Source organism: Colossoma macropomum, unplaced genomic scaffold, assembly GCF_904425465.1.
Source record: "Colossoma macropomum unplaced genomic scaffold, Colossoma_macropomum, whole genome shotgun sequence".
Lineage (NCBI taxonomy): Eukaryota > Metazoa > Chordata > Actinopteri > Characiformes > Serrasalmidae > Colossoma > Colossoma macropomum.
The window spans coordinates 12,789,908-12,811,741 of record NW_023494803.1 but is presented as its reverse complement, the minus strand read 5'-3'; the positions used below and the strand labels follow the sequence as shown (position 1 = coordinate 12,811,741).

At 38.9% G+C, this 21,834-nt stretch overlaps 1 protein-coding gene and 1 pseudogene across 1 annotated transcript; both read right to left on the bottom strand.

The window, feature by feature from the left end:
• Nucleotides 1-1,964: 1,964 nt before the first annotated feature.
• On the bottom strand, nucleotides 1,965-9,001 carry LOC118823566 (annotated as a pseudogene).
• A 5,293-nt stretch (nucleotides 9,002-14,294) lies between these two features.
• On the bottom strand, nucleotides 14,295-18,893 carry LOC118823567 (bryoporin-like). The gene is made up of 3 exons (XM_036593256.1): nucleotides 18,802-18,893; nucleotides 16,447-16,589; nucleotides 14,295-15,940 (listed from the first exon to the last, which is right to left on the bottom strand). The coding sequence occupies exons 2-3, from the start codon at nucleotides 16,584-16,586 to the stop codon at nucleotides 15,529-15,531; spliced, it is 552 nt and encodes a 183-aa protein (XP_036449149.1). The 5' UTR covers nucleotides 16,587-16,589; nucleotides 18,802-18,893; the 3' UTR covers nucleotides 14,295-15,528.
• Between the last annotated feature and the right edge of the window lie 2,941 nt (nucleotides 18,894-21,834).

Below are 21,834 nucleotides of genomic sequence, written 5' to 3'. Positions count from 1 at the left end.
AATTTAGCACAGTAGCATGACAGTGTCTCATGCAGTGCTGTCTAAGGGCTTGAAAGTCATGCACATCTAACACTGGCTTCTGGCATTGCTCTACACAGACTGAGGTTTCTCCAGATTCCCTGAATTTTTTCAAAACATGATGTATGGAAGATGTGAAAGACCCAAATTCTTTACAATCTTGCACTGGGAAATGTTCTTTTCAAGCTGGTTGACAATTCTCTCATGATATTTGGCACAAAGGGTTGAGCCACCACCCATCTTTACTTGCAAAGAATGAGAAACAGAACTAAGAACAGGTTAGACAAATCAGTAGATGAGGCAAATTTATGATAGTCTGATGCCTGAGAGGTCAGAGTCACATGACCTCGCGGGGAATTCTGGCACTTTGGGAGTCATCAAAGTCGGAGGGAGGCGTGACATGTGACAGGTGTGACTCAAACACCATCAAGGCTGTCGCACACTGGACAGCATTGCGTAGTGTCATGTAGCAGTGCGCTACAATAGAAGACGGACAGGAAGAGCCCCAAAACAGCAGGCTCAAGTTCATGTTTACACAGTAGAAATATAAATTTAATGAAATAAAGTGTTCAGCATCATTTATAATGCTTGGCATCCTTTTAGTACCACTTCACAGGCTTGTTGTTTTGGAGCTGAAAGATATGAGCTGAAAAAGCCCAGGCTAGTAATGTTAGTTGAGCTAACTTACCGTCTGGCTGTTTATCTAAAAGACTGGTTGCCTTTCTCTGTGTACATTTTAAACTACATGCAGTCTACTGCGCTTTCTATGGTTTCGATATGTCTTTAATGTAGTAATGCTGAAATGCTGCGTGGCGCGCAGTGCTTGGAGTCATGGAGCGCTAGCTTGCATCAAAGCACTGTGTCGGTGTGTATCTCCATTGAAAACATGCATCTAGTGTGTGATGCCCTTAAGTTGATCGCTTTAATCAGTAGAACAGACCTTGTGCTGTTTAAAGAGCTTTTAACTGATGTTTACTGTGATCAGTTGTTTGTAAATAAAGTGCTGAAAGGACTGTTGGGTTTGTGCAGCTGTTACAGATGTGTTCGGGTTTTAGAGAGGAACTCAGAAGCAATGAGTATTTTGTTTATTTCACATGTTCAATTTCATCCATTTAAAAACCTCAAATCTTACTGCCATTTTCTTTTTCACTGCTGTATTAAAAATGCTAGCACTTAGCATCGGTGAAAAAAATTGCTGGGCAGCTAAGTTACTAACAATTAGCATGTCACACCAGTTTATTATTTATTTATTTGGCTATTTATTTGCTTTAATGGACGAAATTGTAAAAGTGATGCTAGAATTTTTTTGGCTGTTTAACATAATAATATGTTATAAAGGCAGATAAATTAATGAATTTGGCAGTTTTTAAATTTTCACAGCTTCTGTATAATCTCTGCTCTGCTGCTCTACTGTGCCATCAGTGTGTTAGTTCACAGAGAACTCTCTCATACTTGTTGTAGTATATTATGACACAATTCAACAACTTTAAATTATCATTAAGTTCTCATTTGTTCACTACAATGATGAACTACAGAGCCTGTAGTCTAAACTGAGAAGCCAGCAACATTACGGATTACGTTTTACAAGCTTAATCTGTAACTGCCCTCATGAACGCTCGTGTTTATATCGTAGTGATGTCATATGTTAGCCTACAGTGTGTGTACTGCGCACCTGATCAAAGTCAGAGTCACTCTGTGTAGTGTAGCAGTCTCATTATGAGAATGTCTGAATGTCATGATTCCTTTAGAAACTATGGAGGGCTGGACCTCAGTGTCCTCACGCTGGTTATGACCATGTACACAGATACTCAATAACTCATAATGAAGAAAACAGCAGTTTATTAATATCTCTTTAATAATGTGTCTCAATGTAGAGCAAGCAATGTTGAATGAAAGAGTCATAACAGGCAGAGAAAAGACCAGAAAAAGACAATATTCAGGATCCATAGAGCTTTTCATAAATACACGACAGAGCTACACAACGTATTTTGCTTTTGTAATACTAATCAAAATCAGTATGATAATCAGTTCATCCCATAGATTTGTTCATCACCATGTAATGAAGGACTGATCAATTACGTATTGGATGGTAACTGTTAATACTGGACTTCCTCCAGGAGAGCTTAGATGGCCTTTTGACTTTTGCACTGTACTGTATGTGTTGAATCTGGGTTAGTTTGCCTCTTGAGTTTTGGTACATGCAGCTTGACCCTCATCCCACAATTCAACCTTAATAATCGACTGACCTCCAGCAGACATTGTTCCCTTCATCAGAGCTCCTTCTCTAGAATATGTTATGACTTCCCCTGTACCTTTCATTCTGGTGAATGGACCATCGTCATCAACAGAACCAGTTTTCATACCAGTTGTAGTCATAAGGCACAGAGAACATGATGGCCAGCTCACCAACAGGGTCTGGTTCATCATGGCAGATTTGATACGTCAGGACGCCGACAGAACCACAGGCTGCGTAAGGGGTTTTGGAAAACAAGCATTCCTCTTGCTTCTTTTGGTCGATGGTAGGTTGTGGAGGTTGGTGACAGTATCCACTGATGTTGTGGGTCCTGTTATACAGACAGAGAAATTATAATTCAGAATGTAGAACACAGATCTGTAGCAGGTAACAGGCAGACAGACAGTGCGAGGCTGAACAAAAATCTCTTGTTTTTGAACTACTTATTGCTGTTTTATACTGTGTTAAATTTGATTCCTGTGTCAGATTGGATGCAACTTAATAATCTGATTTGCTAAATTTTAGTTAAATGTTTTGGTAAATTTGGATGACAATTACTTTAACATCTTGCAGTAAAATATTACATGCATGTACATCTGAATTCTAATTTCAAGATGTTCATGATGTGGCCTTGAGCAGGTGGTCAGTGATGCCACGAAATGTAGCCCACTCTTTTGCCCCTTCCCTTGGCCCATTTTTGGCATCTGCAGTACATTTAGAAAGTAACAAATGAATCTAGAAATTAAGCGCTAGCAGAAAACAGCACAGTTTTTCTGGCAACTGCAGCATCCCTGCATGCTTAAAATCCCTACACTTTTACTATGGTTAAATGCATTTTTAATAAGTTTTTTTCCACCATAGGAATGACAAGTACACTAGGAACATCACAGCATCCATGTGGAATACCATAGTAGCTGATAGCAACATCTAAGCAACCTGGGATTCCATATCAACCTCCTCACAACACCTTAGAAAGCCCTTAACATACCATAACAACCTCCTAGCAACACCCTAGAAACAACCTGAAATCCTTAGCAACCAACTAGCAACACCCTAGAAATCACCTTGGACACCATAGTAACCACCTGGGATCCTAAAACAACCACCTAGCATTACCCTTGCAACCACTTGGAGCACAATAACAACCACCTACCAACACTCTAGGAACCATCTGGGATACCATAGCAACCGTGTAATGATATCTAGCAGTCACCAAGAACACAAATGCAACCACTAAAAAACACAACTACTAAGCAATAACCTAGTAACCACCTGGACAATACTAGCAGCCACATAGTAACATCCTCACCTTCGGTTAGCAACACCCTAGAAGCTATCTCAGAAAACCTTGCAACCACCTAGCAGCACTGTAGCAGCCACCTAGAATACCATATTCATCTAGCCAGCTGGAATACCAACCACTTAGCAACATCCCAAGTAACCACTTAGGATAACATTGCAACCACCTAGCAATACCTTAGCAACCACCTGGGACACACAAGCAACCACCTAGCAACACCCTAGCAACCACCTGGAAAACTATAGCAACTACCTAGCAACAACCTATTAACTACCAGAGGTACCATAGCAACCAACTGGAATACAACAGCAACCACCTAGCAACAACCCCACTAACCACCTTGAACACCATAATAACCACCAAGCAAAACCCTAACAACCAGTAGCAACACATAGCAACACAGTAGGAACCATCTGCAATAACACCCTAAGAGCCATTTAGGATACCATAGCAAGCACTTAGCAACATACTAGTAACCATCTGGGATTCTATAGCAACCACAGAGCAACAACCTGGGAACCACATAAGATACCATACCGGCCACCTAACAATAACCAAGCAACTATCTGGGATTCAATAGTAACCACCTAGCTACACCCTAGCAACTATCTGTGATACCATAGCAACCACCAAGCAAAATCTTACTGACCACCTGGAATATAACAACAACAGCCTAGCACTAGCAATCATCTTAGTTACCACCTTCCAACACACTATCAACCACCCAGCAACATGGCACTGCCCACTTACCAATGACCAATGACATAGCAACCACCTTTAAACACCCAGGTAATTACGTTGGCAGTTAGCAACACCCTAGCAAGCACTAAAGCTACCTGAGCAACCACCTATCAACACCCTAATAAACACATGGGAGACAATAGCAACCACCTAGCAACACCCTAGCAGCCTTCTGAGAATTGCTTAAGCTGCATAATCACTTGCATCTTCAGAGCATGCATTTTCCTAGTTTTAATGCTGTTTTTATTAAAATGCCTCCAGGTTTCCTCAACATTCTCTCTGTGTTCACTGTTGCTTTGTTGTGCTTTATCAAACTGGGTAAAGTTGTGATTGTAATTAATCCAGAAAGTTTCCAGTGACAGTGAGTTCTGCAGGTTAATAACCCAGAAGCCCATTTCAGTCTGAGAGACACTCACTGACTCATCTGTACTTATCTTGGATTTGTTAAGGTGAATGTTTTGCTATTATTGGTGATTTTAATGGTGACATTTCTGCCTGTGTCTTTGTTCCGGGACATTTGCTCAACAGTGGTGCCGAACAGGGATGTGCCAGCAAAAACAGCTGATGCTGCTGACGCTAATTTTGCAACTGTTGCAAGATTCATCACCTGTTTGAAGTGAAAAACATGTCCCATAAAACACTAAACATGTCACTTAAACATGTTCCATAGACATCCATTAATATCTAATGATGTTTTTCTGAGAAGCCCAACGCTTCTAACATGCTGTATTCTAGAAAACTTTTGAAAACCTTTTCTCTTTTATTATGATTATTGTTTATTTTAACAGTGTTTAACTTTGTGAAACCATGTTTTAAAAAAAAACAAAAGGATGCATACTGATGTATAGTTTGGAGAAATTGAATAGAAATAGCATCTGTTGTTTTTTTAAAGGTGATTGGTTGACGAGTGAAAAACAGATTATTTTGTTACAAAATTATAATGAATTATTTGACTAAGTGGATTTGAAGTGTTCTTGAGCTTCTGCTGAACTTGCTGGGAAAGGCATTTAATAATCTATTTAACCAATTGTGGTTTAATATTGTAGCAACCCACTGCTTGCTAGTTCTGGAGTGCTTTTATTGGAGTAGCTCATGCTGGATTTTGAGGTGTGTTTTGGATCATTGTCCTCTTGTAGAAGCCAGCCTTTTTGTAACTTCACAATTCCAGAAATTGCCACACAAAAGTGTGTGTTAAAAGTGTTTAAAAAATTAAGGCACCAGCTTACATGGATCTGTTTGAGCTGACTCAACTTTCTGTCATTTTAAGTATATTGAACCTACCTAAACCACTTAAAATATAAAATATAATTATATAATATAGCTGTGGTTATTTGAATAGTGAATGACCACCAGGGTTACTTCTTACCAAGTGGTTGTTTCCTGCATATGCAGCTCAGACTGAGAGGTTGTTTACCAAATGAGTCACCATTTGATCCCTGCACAAGAAGTCATATATATATGATCTCCTTGCTGCTGACTTCCTCAGGGACCTGGATCTTCGCATGCACTCTGAGTGACCAGGAACCCTGGCTGTCATCCACTACTCACATAACCACGGTTACATTTCTAACTAGCACTATGTGTTGTAACTCCTGATCATCAGGGTGGTTCTTACCAAGTCGAAGACTTGTGCCCACACTATCATAAGGAGTGCATTAGAATCATCCCATGATACAAGACAGAACAGCTGGCATCAGGTGCAACGGCAATGCCATACTGACCTTATAGAATTGAAAAAAGGTGCAGGGCATAGACCATGTGGCTGCTGCACAGATGTCAACAATTTGTATCTTCACAGTAGCAGAGATGTTAATGCCCAAACAGGACATACGAGCTGCCAGATTCACACTTGCCACATTCCCATTGTCTGGACTCCACTAAGGACACAGGACCAGTAATGTGTGTAGCTCACATATGCCCTTGCTATTGCCACATTAAGCATATAGTCCAGCACCATGAGGAGCTCCCTCATCAGTCAGTTTGAGCAGGGAGCAAAGTCTCCTACCCCACATAAGAAGGCCTCAATCAGCTTGTGGGAGCCCAGAAATGGGCCACTGCTGGGTGCCAGATGGCTCAGGAGAGTGCCAACATATACTTTCAGAGTAGGGGGAGATCTCTGTGCAATGACCAATTTGAGGTGTCCCTAAGGGCCACAGCCATAGCTGGAGAAACTCCAGTCATGAATGTCACACCTGGCCTCTGCATCCACCATAGAGCTAAGTGTTTGAAGTATATTTTAAAAAGAAACCTTTGATAGAAGAAGGTAAAAACACTCTTTCAATAAGTTGAGGTGGTAGTATCTAGGAGTTCCCTGTGTGCTCTGTTTGTGCAGGGGCTAGGAATGTGAATTGGGGGGCCCTTGGTCTCTTAGGTTCAAATAGATGAGGTCATGTTAAAAAGAACCATATGCTCTGTCTCCTGTTTCAACAACAAGAACCATATATATATGCTGTTGGTCAGTCTGTTCGGGAGGGGACATTTAGAATTGGCACAGATCCTCTCTCAGGTACTCTATAGTGCTTGATATGATACTGTTTTACTATGTAATAAATCTTTTACTGGCAACTCAGTATCGGCGGAGTTTTTCTTCACAACATCTAAACACCATCGCCACTAAATAAACAACATGTTCACCCCACTGTGCTAATTCTGGGCTTATGCAGGCCAGATTGATAGGTGGTGGAAAACTCAGCAATAAAATCCTGACACACAAGCATGCGCTTGGATGTGCACTTGAAAGGGTGTTGGTTCTTGGAGTGTGGCCCACTGGAGTGCCCAGTTCAAGCATAGCCAAGATAACCTCCACAGCACTGTATGTCATTTGCTGGCATTGTTGTAGGAACCTGCCCGTCTTTGCTTGAGTCCCACGATGCAGAGGCAGATTGAGCCTCTGAAATAAGCTGAGCACTCCTTTATAGTCCTGGGCAGAATCAAGTGGGAAACCTTCATTTGATGCTGCCTTGAACAGAATGTAACACTCCCCATAGCAGGCCCTGAGTGGGGACTGGAGTACTGAGCACTTAGCCACCTGGCTGAAACAAAATCATTCAAAAAAATCTGCATGCGACACCTGTGTTGAAAGCACATCCACACTGTTAGTTCGGTAGCTAAGCTCTTTCCTAACACTGAGCTCACTCCAGGGGAGAGCAGAGGTCCTCAGTGTCCGAGCCTACATCACAATGCTCTTAGCTGAGCCAAGTTCTCAGAAAATGAGTCCAACCATTTAGTCAGTACAGCAGAACCTCAGTTCTCCACCATCTGGAGGCAGCTTAGCTGTATTCCTTGCAAAGCATGGTGGTGCCAACAGCATGGAGTTGCTCCAGGCTTCCAGGACCACTAGTCTCTCTTCGCAGTGAACTAGATGCACAACTGCTGCATGGGTAACTAGAGCCTCACAGAAGTGGCCTACCCTGAGGCATGAAGGGTATAAGGGTTCAGTATGGTGGGACATTGTGTGCAGCAGCCCGAGAATACCTGCTGTCAGCATATGCTAGCGCACTAACCGTCCATAACTTCTAATTCTGTATGGGTTTTTCTGGCGCCTGCTACATACACTGAGCTCACTTCAGGTGAGGGGAGGGCTAACAATATAGAAGGATCCATGCAAAATGTTGCCTTAATTTTTTAAACATAGCAGCTTACTTACTATTAAATAACTCATCTTTCTGATGTAGGGTGCCACATAAATTAAGTGGAAATTTAATTTGATTTATTTATAAACATATTATTTGTCCTTACCTGTTTAATCATTAGTTATTAAAGTCAGTCACAGCCTTTTTAATGGGTGTTTAAGACTATGCCAATGGACAGTCTGCAGCGGCATCTATACAAAACTTTGGTTACGCTGTATTACATCACTTCACACTTATATTCTGGGTATGTAGGGGTATTTAAAGCAAAAAGCAATTCATTACAAACTGTTTCTTACTCAGGATTAGATTACTTTACTCATTACGGTATTTATTATTTTTAGTTGTTTGCTTTGTTTTATTAATATTCTTAATAATTCTTTAATTATTTCAAGGCATCTTTTGCTATTTTATTGTCTTATTGTTTTATCATTTTAGTATTTTGCTATCACTGGATTTAATTTCCTAGACATCTATAGTCCTCTGTTCTTTTTCTCTGTCTTGTCATCAGTTTTTGAGCTTTTTGGAAAGGGATGTTTTTCATTTTGATTTTCTCCTTCCTTATGCACATGGATTATGTTATAAAAATATTTAGCATAATATTTAGATAATGTCTGATAGTACAACATTAAATAACACTTCACCAGAACATTCAAAGAGCTCAATATAAATGTAATGTTTTATTTTTGTAAATAGTCACCAACATATGTCATGTTGTGTGTATATATATGTATATATATATTTCAAGATAACTGTAATGTGATTACAAGAATGTATACTGTAAGGTGTCGCACTACCTCATGACAGGAAAAGTCAGTCACGTTACTCTTATGTGTGACTATGTACAACATTACCCCAAATTATTTATATTATAATCATAAACAATTCTAAACTAGACAACTGCATTCAAACATACTATTGAAAGAACTACTAAAAGCTGCTAACTACATTTCTTGCTCCTCTTTTATAAGGTTTTGTTTCTTTTTGCTTTTTTATCATTTTGAGCACTAGTGTGTGCTTAAGCTCTTACCTGTGTGTGATCTTCTGCAGCATGCAGCTCTCAGTGTGTCTATGCTGCAATGTACATGTGAATTACATGAACTTCTGCATCATTTCCTGGTGTTGTCTGCCACTCTGCTGCATCTGTATGTGCTGTAGATGTCCGCAAATGCAATTAGCTCACCACAAATACCTCTCTGAAGGCAGCTGAAATCACTTTCACAAACTGTAGCATAACAGGACAAACCACATGGTTAGATTCTCTATGAAAGTGGTGGTCTATGGTTTATTCAGTTCAGTTACCAAAACTGGAGATCATAAAAAGATTAATAGCTACAGAGAAAATGGGATCCCTAACAACCACCTGGAAGACCTGGTAGACACCAAAACTGCCCCCATCAGATAAACAACACTTAAAGCTAATTACAAAATAAATGCTTGTTTCTACTATTTGTTTGCGAATCCTTTGTAGTCAATGAATGCCTGAAGTCTGGAACCCATAGACCTCACCAGACATTGTTTTTCTTCTCTGGGGATTCTCTGACCTGCCTTTACTGCAGCCTTCTTCATTTCCTGCATGTTTTTGGGGTGCTTTTTGTTTTTGTTTTTTTGTCTTCAGAAAGTGAAATGCATGTCCACTAGATTGAGGTCAGGTGAATGACTTGGCCATCAGAGAACATTCCACTTATTTTCCTTAAAAAAAAAAGTCTTAGGTTGCTTTCACAGTGTGCTTTGGGTCATGGTCTATCTGCACCAGAAGTGCCGTTCAATGAGTTTTGAAGCATTTGCCTGAATCTGAGCAGAAAATTGAACTCTGTACACTTCAGAATTCATCCTGTTGCTTCTATCAGCAGTCACATCATCAATAAATACAAATGAACCACTGGCAGCCATAAATGCCCAGACCATAACACTACCTCCACCATGCTGGACAGATGTGGTTGTATGCTTTGGATCATGAGCAGCTCATTCCCTTATCCGTACTTTTCTCTTCCCAACATTCTGATACATGCTAATCATTGACTCATCTGTCCTTAAGATGCTCTTCCAGAACTGTAGAGGCTTTTATAGACTCCAATCTGGTTTTTCCCATTTTGGCTTACTAGAGGTTTAAATGTTTTTGCTAAACCCATTGTAGTAACTCTGAGCAGTGAAGCTCTTTGGACTTTGAGAGTTAAAAGCAAAAAACCCCACACTTGAGATCTTTCTAGGTCTTTTATCAGCTGAACTGTAAGTAAAATAATGAGAGAATAAACACACACCTGGCCATGCAACAGCAGAGCAGTCAGTCGTCCAGTTACTTTTGAGACCCTGGCGTGAGCCAGCTTGGAGGTAAGTGCCTTAAATCTGAGATTTCTTAACCACTTTTAAAATATAACACATTCTGGTTGTTCTTTTATTAAAATTTTGTTAGAACACAATAAATAGTTTAATAAATATAACCTTTGCCGTCCAAGGTACTTTTAAAAGTCTTCGCCAACACCAAAGTTCGAAGGCATCTTTATTTTCCCTGTCTCGCTTGTTTTTTGTCCACCACAGCCTGGACAATTCAGATCTTTCCAGATGAAAATGATTGCATTTAAAGAACTTTTTAAGCTCAAACAAAACAGATGCACAAAATTGGATTGACATCACTGGATCATTCACAGCACTGCATCTGATTACAGTCTTGTTGATATTCTCGTTGACAATGAAAACCTCTCCATTTCTTCTTTGTTGTTCATGACCCGAGTAGTAGATGTTCCCCTGATTGAAAGTGACCTTTTAGCTCGTTGCTCCCAAGGATGTTGCTGTGTAGACGATCCATTTTCACCATCTTCACTACTTCCAGCTTGCTGTGATTCATGCTTAATGCGTTCCAAATTCCTACTGTGATTTTGTTTTTGCAGCTTCTTGATTGTCAACTTCAGCAACTAGACTTCCTGAGGGCCTCAATCTAGCCACATACAAAAAAGCTGTACTCGGAGGAATCATCAGCTCTTACTTAGTAGTAAGTTGAGTGCATTCTGACCATTGGGTCCCATCTTCTGGCACTCGACAATCATTCTGTTGTGTCTATCCATGCGGTTTTCTTAAAAAGGATAGATGTGATCTGACAGTTCCTTCTTCTGAGATGTTGAATTGATGTCTTGCCATGGTCATCTCTTTGACGATCCAGCAATGGCATTATCCTATTTTGCTGCTGGCCAATATCGATGGTAGGTTTAGTCTGGCACCTCTGCTAAGACCTTTCTGCCATTAGACACCTGACAGGAGTTAAAACCAAAGGTGTAATTGATTGCATGTGTAATTGATTGCATTACGTGTGATGCTGGAAGTGATCTCTGTTTTCTGACAGACATATGAAGGGGTATGGGGGTCTGCACCCGGAAGTTGCAAACGGAGGTTAAAATTCGCTATGGCTGTCCGGCGCCTACCTCATTACTCTGACGCAGGGGCATCCAGGCTTGTTCGAAGCTCTATATACTGAGGAGCAGATTGCATGTTGTTTTGTTCAGATTGTTTCATCCTAGCGAGAGTTATTACAGAATATTTGGGGCCTCTTTCAAGTGAATCTCCCTGTATTATTATCATATTAATGTTGTATGCTTCAACTGTTCATCGTTCTTGACACGTCTAACTTTTCCTCCTAATTATTTGAAATCTGTGAAGGTTTATTAGATTGTAGTATGTATTACAATTCCCAACATTTGAATGATTTTAGTGTTCAGGAAAATTAAAATTGATGATCCTTATATTATGTTAAAGGTTTTGTGCATTTAATGAGACACAAACACTAATAGATTAAAGATCATCAACACTGAGTAAATAACTCATAGGTGAGACAGGAAGCAGCTGCAGGCAGATATTTTTTTCTGCTTCAGTTCATAGAAAAACTTCACACAAACCTCACACATCCTGTTTAGCTGAAGGACGGCACTCTGTTACGTTCATCTCCTCTCTCTCTCTCTGTTCTCACTCTTCCATTTTCAGTGTGGTCATGTGAGCGGTTCATTCTGAGGTTTCTGAAGTATCATGAGACAGGAGGAGCAGGGAGCACAAACAATAACAATAAAGACAACAACATTTACAAAACAAGGTGTGTATAAAATGCTGATGTTATATGCTAGTAAACACGCAAACACACTAAAATACATGTTTCTCTCATAAGCATTTTGATACCACGAATTTCAATAACAGTATAATGGCTTCAGACCACAGTCACTGTTTTTTATGGTTGTGATTATTATTTACAAGCTATTTTACTAGATTTTTTTTGGTGTGCAGAGTGAATGTTCTGCATTGATGATTTAACAGAAGAGTGTTTGTGTTTATTACATAGAAAGATCACACTGTTCTGAGATTCACCACAACCAGAATAATGCACCCCTTCTTCACTCTAAATCGACACAACATAGCATGAATTGTTGACAGGTCTTGCATTGATAATTAAATTCAAGTGTTTTTGCTCAGTGGTAAACCTTTCACATGGTGACAATCAAGTAGAATAGTTCCTGCTCAGATTGTGTTTTGCTCCAAGTTAGTAGAATTTTAATATCAGAGGGTTGATCCAAAAGCACAGTTGAAAAACAGAAGCAAAAAGTCGAAAAGCAGAGATCCAGAGCTGAGCATGAGGGCAAGGCAAAAATCGAGGTCATAAATGAGATACAGGTCATACACAAAAAGGAGAGGACAGACAACAAAGGAACGCTTGGTACGCTCAACAGGGAGATTATATTTCGCAAAAAAGTCCTTACAGACAGGTAGTTTATATACTTGGGGAAACAGGCGTGTGTACTCAGAGGTCCGGTGATGAAGAGCGTTGATAGGTGGATCAGTTTGAGTCCTGAGTCATGTGACCCAGCGAGAGGTTCTGGGAACTGTAGTCTGAGGTGGCTGTGTCAGCTGTCAGCCAGAGGGAGGCGTGACAAAAAACATAATTGAATCAAACTGATTGCACAGCTGTCCCCTTTTACCTCAACTAAACTGGTTTAGACACTTACATTAGCCTTGTGGGTCCAGTGTGAAACCAAATATATGTCAGATAACAAATGTCTTTATTTGGGGTATAGCTGGGGTGGTCAGGCTGTGAATGTAGTCTTTTGCCAGACAGTTACTTTAACACTTTAAATTTACTCAGATAGCACACTTACATATGCGCTAGTCAGTGAAGTTCACTTTTTGATTGAACACTGCAATCATCATTTGTAAGAATGTAAATTTGACATGACATTTATTTACACTTAAATAATTAAGAAACGTAAAAAACAATGTACATCAAAATAACAAAATTGACTACATCTTTTACAGGTCACCAGGTCAGTTGTGCTTTCATCTTGAGAATACACATTTGGGGAAAACCTGTTAAACTTGCAGGTTATTGCAGTGCTAACAAGGATAAGCCCTTATAAACCGCCTGCAAGTTCCTCTAATATAGCTCTTTCAATGTCTGGAGTACGATCAATAACACCAGCAAAACAAGCTAGCTTCATTCATTGTTATTCACTCGAAAGAGGCCCCGAATATTCTGTAGTAACTCTCTCTAGGACAAAGCAATCTGAACGAAACAGTGTGCAATGTGCTCCTCAGTATATGGAGCTTCAAACAAGCTGGGATGCCCCTGCATCGGAGTGATGAGGTGGCGCCGGACAGTCGTCATGACGTTTAACCTTTCTAATGCTTGCCGATACATTCAGAAACGTGAAGCGCCGCATCGAAATGTGCTTGGAGATCACTTCCAGCATTGCATCAATGCAATCGATTACACATATGTCAAGGTATGTAGCGGATTTCTTTGGTTCAGATTGCTTCATCCTAACAGGAGTTAAAACAGAATATTCGGGGCCTCTTTCGAGTGAATCTCCCTGTAGAACTGATTTTCTGTTGTAAATTTGTACTGTTTATTTTAACTGCTTGTTATGTGTTCTCCACATTTTTCAGGGGCTTTTCACCCACGCAAACTTGCTAACATCAGCACCCTTTTTGACAACCCTTAAAACCAAACGCTCATGATGTCCTTTTTTTAAAAACCATTCTGACCTGGTTGTACCAGGCTTTTCCATCCTTACAGAGACATCTTACATAGCTTCTTCACCCAAGTTCAGGAGTTCACTTCAGCTATAATTTGTACTGTCATCTAATGCAATTCCCTTTTATGAGTTTCACTTCGGCCATAATTTATACTGTCATCTGATACAATTCCCTTCACTTCAGCTATAATTTGTAGCTATAATTTGTACAGTTTCTTTGTGAGTTCAAGAGTTCATTGAGTTCATCCCCTTTAGAGGTGATATTCCAGATGCATCTATAGCCTGCTCCCCAATGTTACCTTTTTTAGGAGATCTCCAAATGCTCAAGTTAGCCAATATTTAGTTTATTGATTATTAATCAGGGAATGTTTTATTAAATATTTCCATCAACAGCTCCAAAATGGCTTTTACTTTAATAAACATAGTTTATCTAATCAGTCTTTCATTCATTTATATCAGTTGATAGAACTGAACAAATCCACACTGCTGAGATGAACAGTGTTCATTTCTTTTCACTTCAACACTCAGCCCAACATGTAATTTGACCAGGTGCCCCTAACTTTTGCATATGCCTTTATATCTATGGGTGTCCTATGAGACTCTCACTGAATTCACTGCACTGAAGGCCCAGCAAGAGCTACAATTATATAGGTTTTTAATCTCATTCATGTTGTAATCTCAGTCACTTGCAGTCTACAGGCAAATCAGTGAACACATAATTAAACAAACGTTAAAGAGTAGTGTGTATCTATATACATATATGGATACACACTACTCTGTGTGCTCTTTTCTAGTTTGTCTTTCTCACATTAACTGAGATCTTACACAGGTTGGTTTTACGAATTGAGGAACAGTCACTCATTACACTAAACTCTTGGGAGAATTGTGCACATTTTATTTTCAGATTTACAAATATGTTGCGGCATATTGTAAACCTTCTGGGCAGAGTTACAGTTGCAAGACTATGACGGACCAAATGGCTAAACCAGTCTGCTACAGCGCCACCTAGAGGCAGAGCAGTGCTGCATCCTTAGTTAGTTAAGAACACCAAAGACAGAAGCTTGTCAACTGTCTGTGAAGCAGTTCAACAATGACAGTACATTGTCATAATAAGTTTATTTTCAGGGACCCCCTATAACTCATAACTCAGAATGAAGAAAACAGCAGCAAGTTTAATAATATCTCTTAGTAATGCCTCTGAGTAAACAGTAAGTAATGGAAATGTTTAAAGGAAAGAGTCATGACAGAGAAGAGACCTGAAAGAGACAGTATTCTAGATTTATATTGCTTTTTAAAAATATAAACATGCAGAGCAGAACTACACAACGTATATTAAGAGGTTTACATGCTAGTTTATCAAGGCTCAGATTTCCAGTATTTAATTAGTACTTAAATCATATACAGTCCTCTGCAAAAGTTTTAGGCATCTATTTTTTTTCACAAACTCTCAGCAGTGTGGATTTGTTCAATTCTATCAACTGATATAAATGAATGAAGGACTGATTAGATAAACTATGTACAGTATAGTAACTGTTAACACTAGATGGACTTCAGCACTGTTTCAGGCCTGGGTCTGTTTGGTAAAAGGCAGCAAGACTGTTAGTTATCCCACAATTCAACCTTAATAATCGAGTGGCCAAAAGCAGACATTGTTCCCTTCACCAGTGGCCTGTCTTTATGTTTTATAATACTCCCGGTACCTTTGGCTCTGGTGAATGGACCATCAATGTCATAATACATCCGCTTGAACAGATTAAGATCACATGGAATATCTGCATCAAAAATGCCAAGAGCAAACCAGTTTTTGTACAAGTTGTAGTCAAAAGGCACAGAGAACATGATGGCCAGTTCACCGACATGTTCTTCTTCATTCTGGAGGATTTGGTATGTCAGGACTCCGACAGCACCACGGGCCGTGTATGAGATTTTGGAAAACGAGCATATCTCTTGTGTCTTTTGTGCGATGGTAGGTTGGGGAGGATGGTGACAGCAGCCACTGAAGGTGTAGGTCCTGTTATGCAGAAAGAGAGAGTATATTTCATAATGTAAAACTCATATCTTGGATACCATAGCAACCACTTAGCAAAACCCTAGCAACCACCTGGAACACAATACCAACCGTCTAGCAACACCACAGTAACCACCTGGAATACCATAGTAACCACTTAGCAACATACTAGTAACCACTTGGAACACCATAACAACCACATGGCAATAGTTTAGCAATCATCTGTAATGTCATAGCAACCACCTAGCAACAGCCTAGCAACCACCTAGCAATACCCTTGAAACCACCTAGCAACAGCATAGCAGCCTTCTGAGAATTGTTTAAACTGAACAATCACTTTCAATCAGTTTCTTCAGGAAATGCTTTTGTCCAGTTTTTTTTTTAATTTTTATTTTATTTTTTTTACGTTTTGCAGTTTTTATTAAAGTGCCTCCAGGTTTTATCAACAATCTCTCTGATAATTAGTTCAGTCTGAGAGACACTCACTGACAACATTCATCTGTTCTTACCTTGGATTTGCTAAGATGTATGTATCGCTGTAATTGGTGATTTGAATAGTGACATTTCTGCTTGTCTTTATGCCCCGGGATATTTGGTCAGCGCCAGTAAAAACAGCTGATGCTACTGATCCAGCTGTTGCAGGATTCATTGCCTGTTGAGAGTGGAAAAATGATGTCTCGTAAAACATTAGCCATGTCCCTTAAACGTGGCCCATAAATGTTCATTTTTGTTTAATTATGTTTTTCTTCAAAGCACAAGACATGCTGTACATAAAAAAACTATAGCTATTTCTTAAAATATTAGCCCACTTACATGCCACTCGATTAAATCAATTTTCAGACTGCAAATGCCACATAAATTAAGCGGAAATTTAATCCATGTTTTTTATCTTTACCTTTCTAATCACTGGTTGTTAAAAATCACTGAATTAATACAGTGGGCGTTTCAGACTAAGCAAGCTCTCCTTTAAAAAAGATGGACAGTCTGCAGATCCATGCAAAACTTGAGTTATGTTGCATTACATCACTCAACACTTAACTGTATTCAGTGTATGGGTTTTTAAAAAAGTAATTCATTACAAATTACTTCTCTCAATCTGGATTGGATTACTTTGCTCTTTATTTTACTGTATTGTTCTTAGTTGCTTGCTTTGATTGTTTTCTTAATTTTCTCATTTATTCTTTAATTATTTCAAGGCATATTTTGCTATTTTACAGTTTTATTGTTTTATGTCAGAGTATATTGTTATATGTGATATCTCCTCACAAATATCTCCAGAATCTTCAATAATTTGTGCTTATTGGCTGTTTTGACTGGAAATTAAAGAAACACAAGTGCAATTTGTAAATTTCTGTGAACAATGCTGTACTTTTCTAATACCACTTAACAATAAAACTACCCCTATAAATGTTTTATGAATCATTTGAAATGGGAATATTAATAGTTATTGATTTGAACAAACCTCAAAAGGTACACCACCGTTAGCTTGGCACCAACTCAACACTGCATATCCAATAGAATGCTAGCAGAAATTAGCATAACTGTACTGTAGTACAGTGTTGTTACAGAGTGAAGGTTTCTAATTCTAACAAATTTCAGTGACAGCACTCGCCTCTTCCTCTCCAGGCCTTCACTCCACAGTGACTTCACGCTCAGTGTGATGTCAGAGGTGGTTCAGGGGAGCTGATGGGTACTTGGTTTGCAGTGATGTAATGTAGTGTTTAAACTGGGAGCGCTGGCTAAGAAAAGCACATTGTAGCAATAACTCTGGGCTGTACAGCCTGTATGAAGCATCTGAATATTCAGGACTGAAGCCCTGACAGCACCAACACTGAGAAATGAAATACTGGAAATCTCAGGACGTAAATAAACTTTATGTTTATCTTTAAACTCTCCAAGCTGGGACTGACTTCTTTGGCACTGACAGCATATCATGTTATTAACACTACTTATAACGCATTATATTAACAATTCATAATGTATAATAAACATGACTATAAAGTGTAATTCAGTGTAATTCATTTTTATAAATATTTATAACCATGTTTGTAATGCCTTATGAATGCATTGTAACATGTTATAAATGTGTTTATAGATGCTTACAAATGTGACATTCATAGAAAGTGTTACCATAATAACCATTCAGAAACTACTTTCATAAACCATTAATGCAGATTAGTAGTATTATAAAGTAAAATTGTGCTGTATTGACTGTATTTCAAAGCAAAACCAGCAGTCTCATCAGTCCTGTTGTGAAAAGGCTGAAAATGCAACCAACTTCTGAAACTGAACTTTTATTTTTCAATTAGTAGTAATGTTGTTGCTTTATGTGCACTCCAAGACCCCCCCCCCCAGTTCGCTAAGGTGCACTGAAAACGAGAAGCTGTATCATATGTGTGCACAGATTACATACAAAGATAATCTATATAGAGGAAGTTTCTAATTTGAATGCATGGTCTGTAATTGATGTTGCTCTGCTAGACACATATGAGTAATGCTAATACTGTTACTCTCCTTAAGTCAGTAACTATAGTGTGGTTACAAGATTTTATGCTGTAATGCATTTTACAACCACATGACGGTATTAAACGGTCATATTACTATAACACATTACTTTATACAGTTTTACTCCAAACTTTTTATGCAATAATCAAAACGAATTCTAAAAAAATGACTATCTGACCTGATAAACTTAAGCTTTGCCTTTTCACTATGTACAACTAAACAACTGCATTCAAACATATTCTTGAAACAAACTACTAACAGCTGCAACTACATTTCTTGCTCCCCTCTGTAAGCATAAGCTTTTGGTTTTGTTTAGATTTTTAGCTTTTTCAATACTTTACATGTGTTTCAGCTCTTACCTGTGTGTGATCTCCTGCAGCCTGAAGCTCTCAATGTCTGTATACTGAAGTGAACATGTGAGTTACATAAACTTCTGCCCCATTTCCTGCCGTTGTCTGCACTCTGCTGCATCTGTTTGTGCTGTAGATGCTCACAAACACACTCAGCTCACCACAAACACCTCTCTTCTAGCAAGACAGAACAAACCGTACAGTCTGTTTCACTTTGGGAAGGGGCAATGCATCACAACGTTTATTTAATGTGTAGTCATAATAGCTTTCTTAGGTACATCTAAAATTAAGAAATTTGCGAGTAGATTTGATATGTGATTGTCCACATTGCAGATTGAGGAGAAAGTCAAAATGAAAATAAGTAAAGTTTCAAAACTGGAGTTTAAAATCTGATTGAAAGCTACAGAGAAAATGTGACTCCTAACAACCACCTGGAAGACCTGGTAGACACCAAAACTGCCCCCATCAGTTAAACAACACTTAAAGCTTTGATCTTTGAGAGAGAGAAGAAAATCAAGCTGCTTCAGATCTGAAAACATCCACAGGTGTTTCTGTCCATCCTTCCACTGTGAGAAGATGACTCAGCACTGTGGGTCTGACAGGATGTGTAGCTGTTCAAAAAGAAGCCTCACTGAGAAAAGGAGACGACACATCAAACAAAGAAGCTGAACAATGGACTGACCACCCCAGAGTCCAGACCTCAACATCACTGAATGTGTTTGCTCACTTCAGAAAATGATCAACCAACTTCTAAGACTGAACTTTGGAGGTGTGTCTGCAGATTTCTTTGAGAAACTGAAAGTGAGTCTCCTGAAACGAATGGAAGCTGGAATAAAAGTAAAGAGTGACTCACTGAACACTCAAACAGCTGAGATTAGATCTAGCTGCTGAGGCTTCTGGGTAATGTTTCCTTAAATATGTTTATTGCTTTTTTCTTCATGCTGAAAAATGATTAACTTGTACAGTCAGGTGCACATATATTTGGACAATGACAGTTATTGTTTTATTTTGTCTATCACAGCATATTGGAGGTGAAATAAAACAATGGATATGAGCTCAGAGCTTTTGCCTTTAATATGAATGCATCTACATCCAAACAGTGTGAATGGCTTATGAATTATAAACATTTATAATTGTCCCCCAATTTTAATGCCCCAAAATTAATTGAATAAACTAATGTCATCTTGATGCAGCGGTAGACTGTGTTAAGTGACAACTCCCGAGCCCATGTGGCACAGTAGCATGTCTTATGCAATGCTGTCTGAGGGCTTGAAGGTCACCCAACATTTAACAGTGGTTTCTGGCCTTGCTCTACACAGCCTGAGATTTCTCCAGATTCCCTGAATCTTTTCACCATATTATGTATGGTAGATGGTGAAAGACCTAAATTCTTTGCAAACTTGCATTGAAAAATCTTCTTTTTGACCTGTTTGACAATTCTCTCATGATGTTTGGCACAAAGGGTTGAGCTACAACCCAGTTTTACCTATAAAGACTGAGCCTTTGGTGGATGCGACACAATCATGATACCCTCACCTTGAATATTCCACCCAACTTATTTTGCCTGCGTTCCAAATTTTTTTAGTGGGTGTTGCAGGCATCAAATTAAACTAAATTGTTTAGATTTACAAAATACAATTAAGTTGATCAACCAAAATATAGCCAAATAATGTCTTTGTATTTTTGTCAGTTAAATAAAGTCCTAAAAAAAAAATTCCAAATGTTGGTTCGTCAGACCACAGGACACTTTTCCACTTCCCCTCAGTCCATTTAAAATGAGCCTGGGCCCAGAGAAGGTGGCAGTATTTTTGGATCCTGTTTATATATGGTTTCTTCTTTGCGTTTTAGAGCTTGAACTTGCATTTGTGGTTGCAACGATGAGCTGTTTTCACAGAAAGTGGTTTTCAGAAGTGTTCCTGAGCCCATGCAGTGATTTCCACTAGAAAATCATGTCTGTTGTTAATGCACTGCCACCTAAGGGCCCAAAGATCATGGCCAGCAAATACTGTTTTTGGCCTTGTCCCTTGCATACAGAGATTTCTCTAGATTCACTGAATCTTTTATTGTTTTTATGCACTGTAGATGATGAAAGTCAAAAGTTCTTTGCTGTTTTATGTTGAGAAACGTTATTTTTGAATTGTTGCACTGATTGCTTGTGCAGTCTTTCACAGAGTGGTGAACCCCTCCTCATCTTTACTTCTGAAAGACTCTCTGGGATGCTCTTTTTTACCCAATCATGTTACTGACCTATTGCCAATCAACCACCAGGTGTTTTTTTAAAGGATTACACAACTTTACCAGCCTTTTGTTGCCCCTGTCCCAACTTTTTTGGAACGTGTTGTTGGTATTAAATTCAAAATGGGCAAATATTTTACAAAAAACAATAATATTTCTTAGTTTTAACATTTGATATGTTGTCTTTGTACTATTTTTAATGAAATATAGGGTTTTAATCATTTCCACATCATTGCATTTTGTTTTTATTTACATTTTGCACAGCATCCCAAATGTTTTTGGAAATGGGGTTGTATGATAGTCTGATGCCTGAGAGGTCAGAGTCACATCAACTCCCGGGGTATTCTGGGAGTTTGGCAGCTGAGAAGTGCAATTAGCATCGGAGGAAGGTGAGTCATGTTTTTTCTCAAACAGCATGAAGGCTGTCACACACTGGACAGCATTGCCTAGTGTCATGTAGCAGAGCACTACTAAGCACCATTTATCATTCCTGGCATTTGTTTACGACCTCTTCACAGACAGGTTGCTTTGAAACTGAAAGATACAAGCTGAAAAAAGGTTAGGCTAGTAAAGTTAACTGAGCTAACTTACTGTTAGCATGTGTCTGTTTACCTAAAAGACTGGTACAGATATGTTTGTGTTTTAGAGAGGAACTCAGAAATAAAGTAATGAGTAGTGAGTTTACCTCTTACATAATATACTAAAAGGAGCTAAAAAAATATTTCTAGCATCACTTGCTCAATTTCAACCATTAAAATCGTCAACAAAAATCTTACTTACGATTTCTTTTTCACTGCAGTATTAAAA

Coding starts and splice junctions, on each gene's coding strand:
- LOC118823567 (XM_036593256.1), bottom strand. CDS start 16,586: ATGAATCCTGCAACAGCTGGATCAGTAGCATCAGCTGTTTTTACTGGC. Junction 15,941..16,446: donor TACATCTTAGCAAATCCAAG/GTAAGAACAGAT, acceptor TCTGCATAACAG/GACCTACACCTTCAGTGGCT.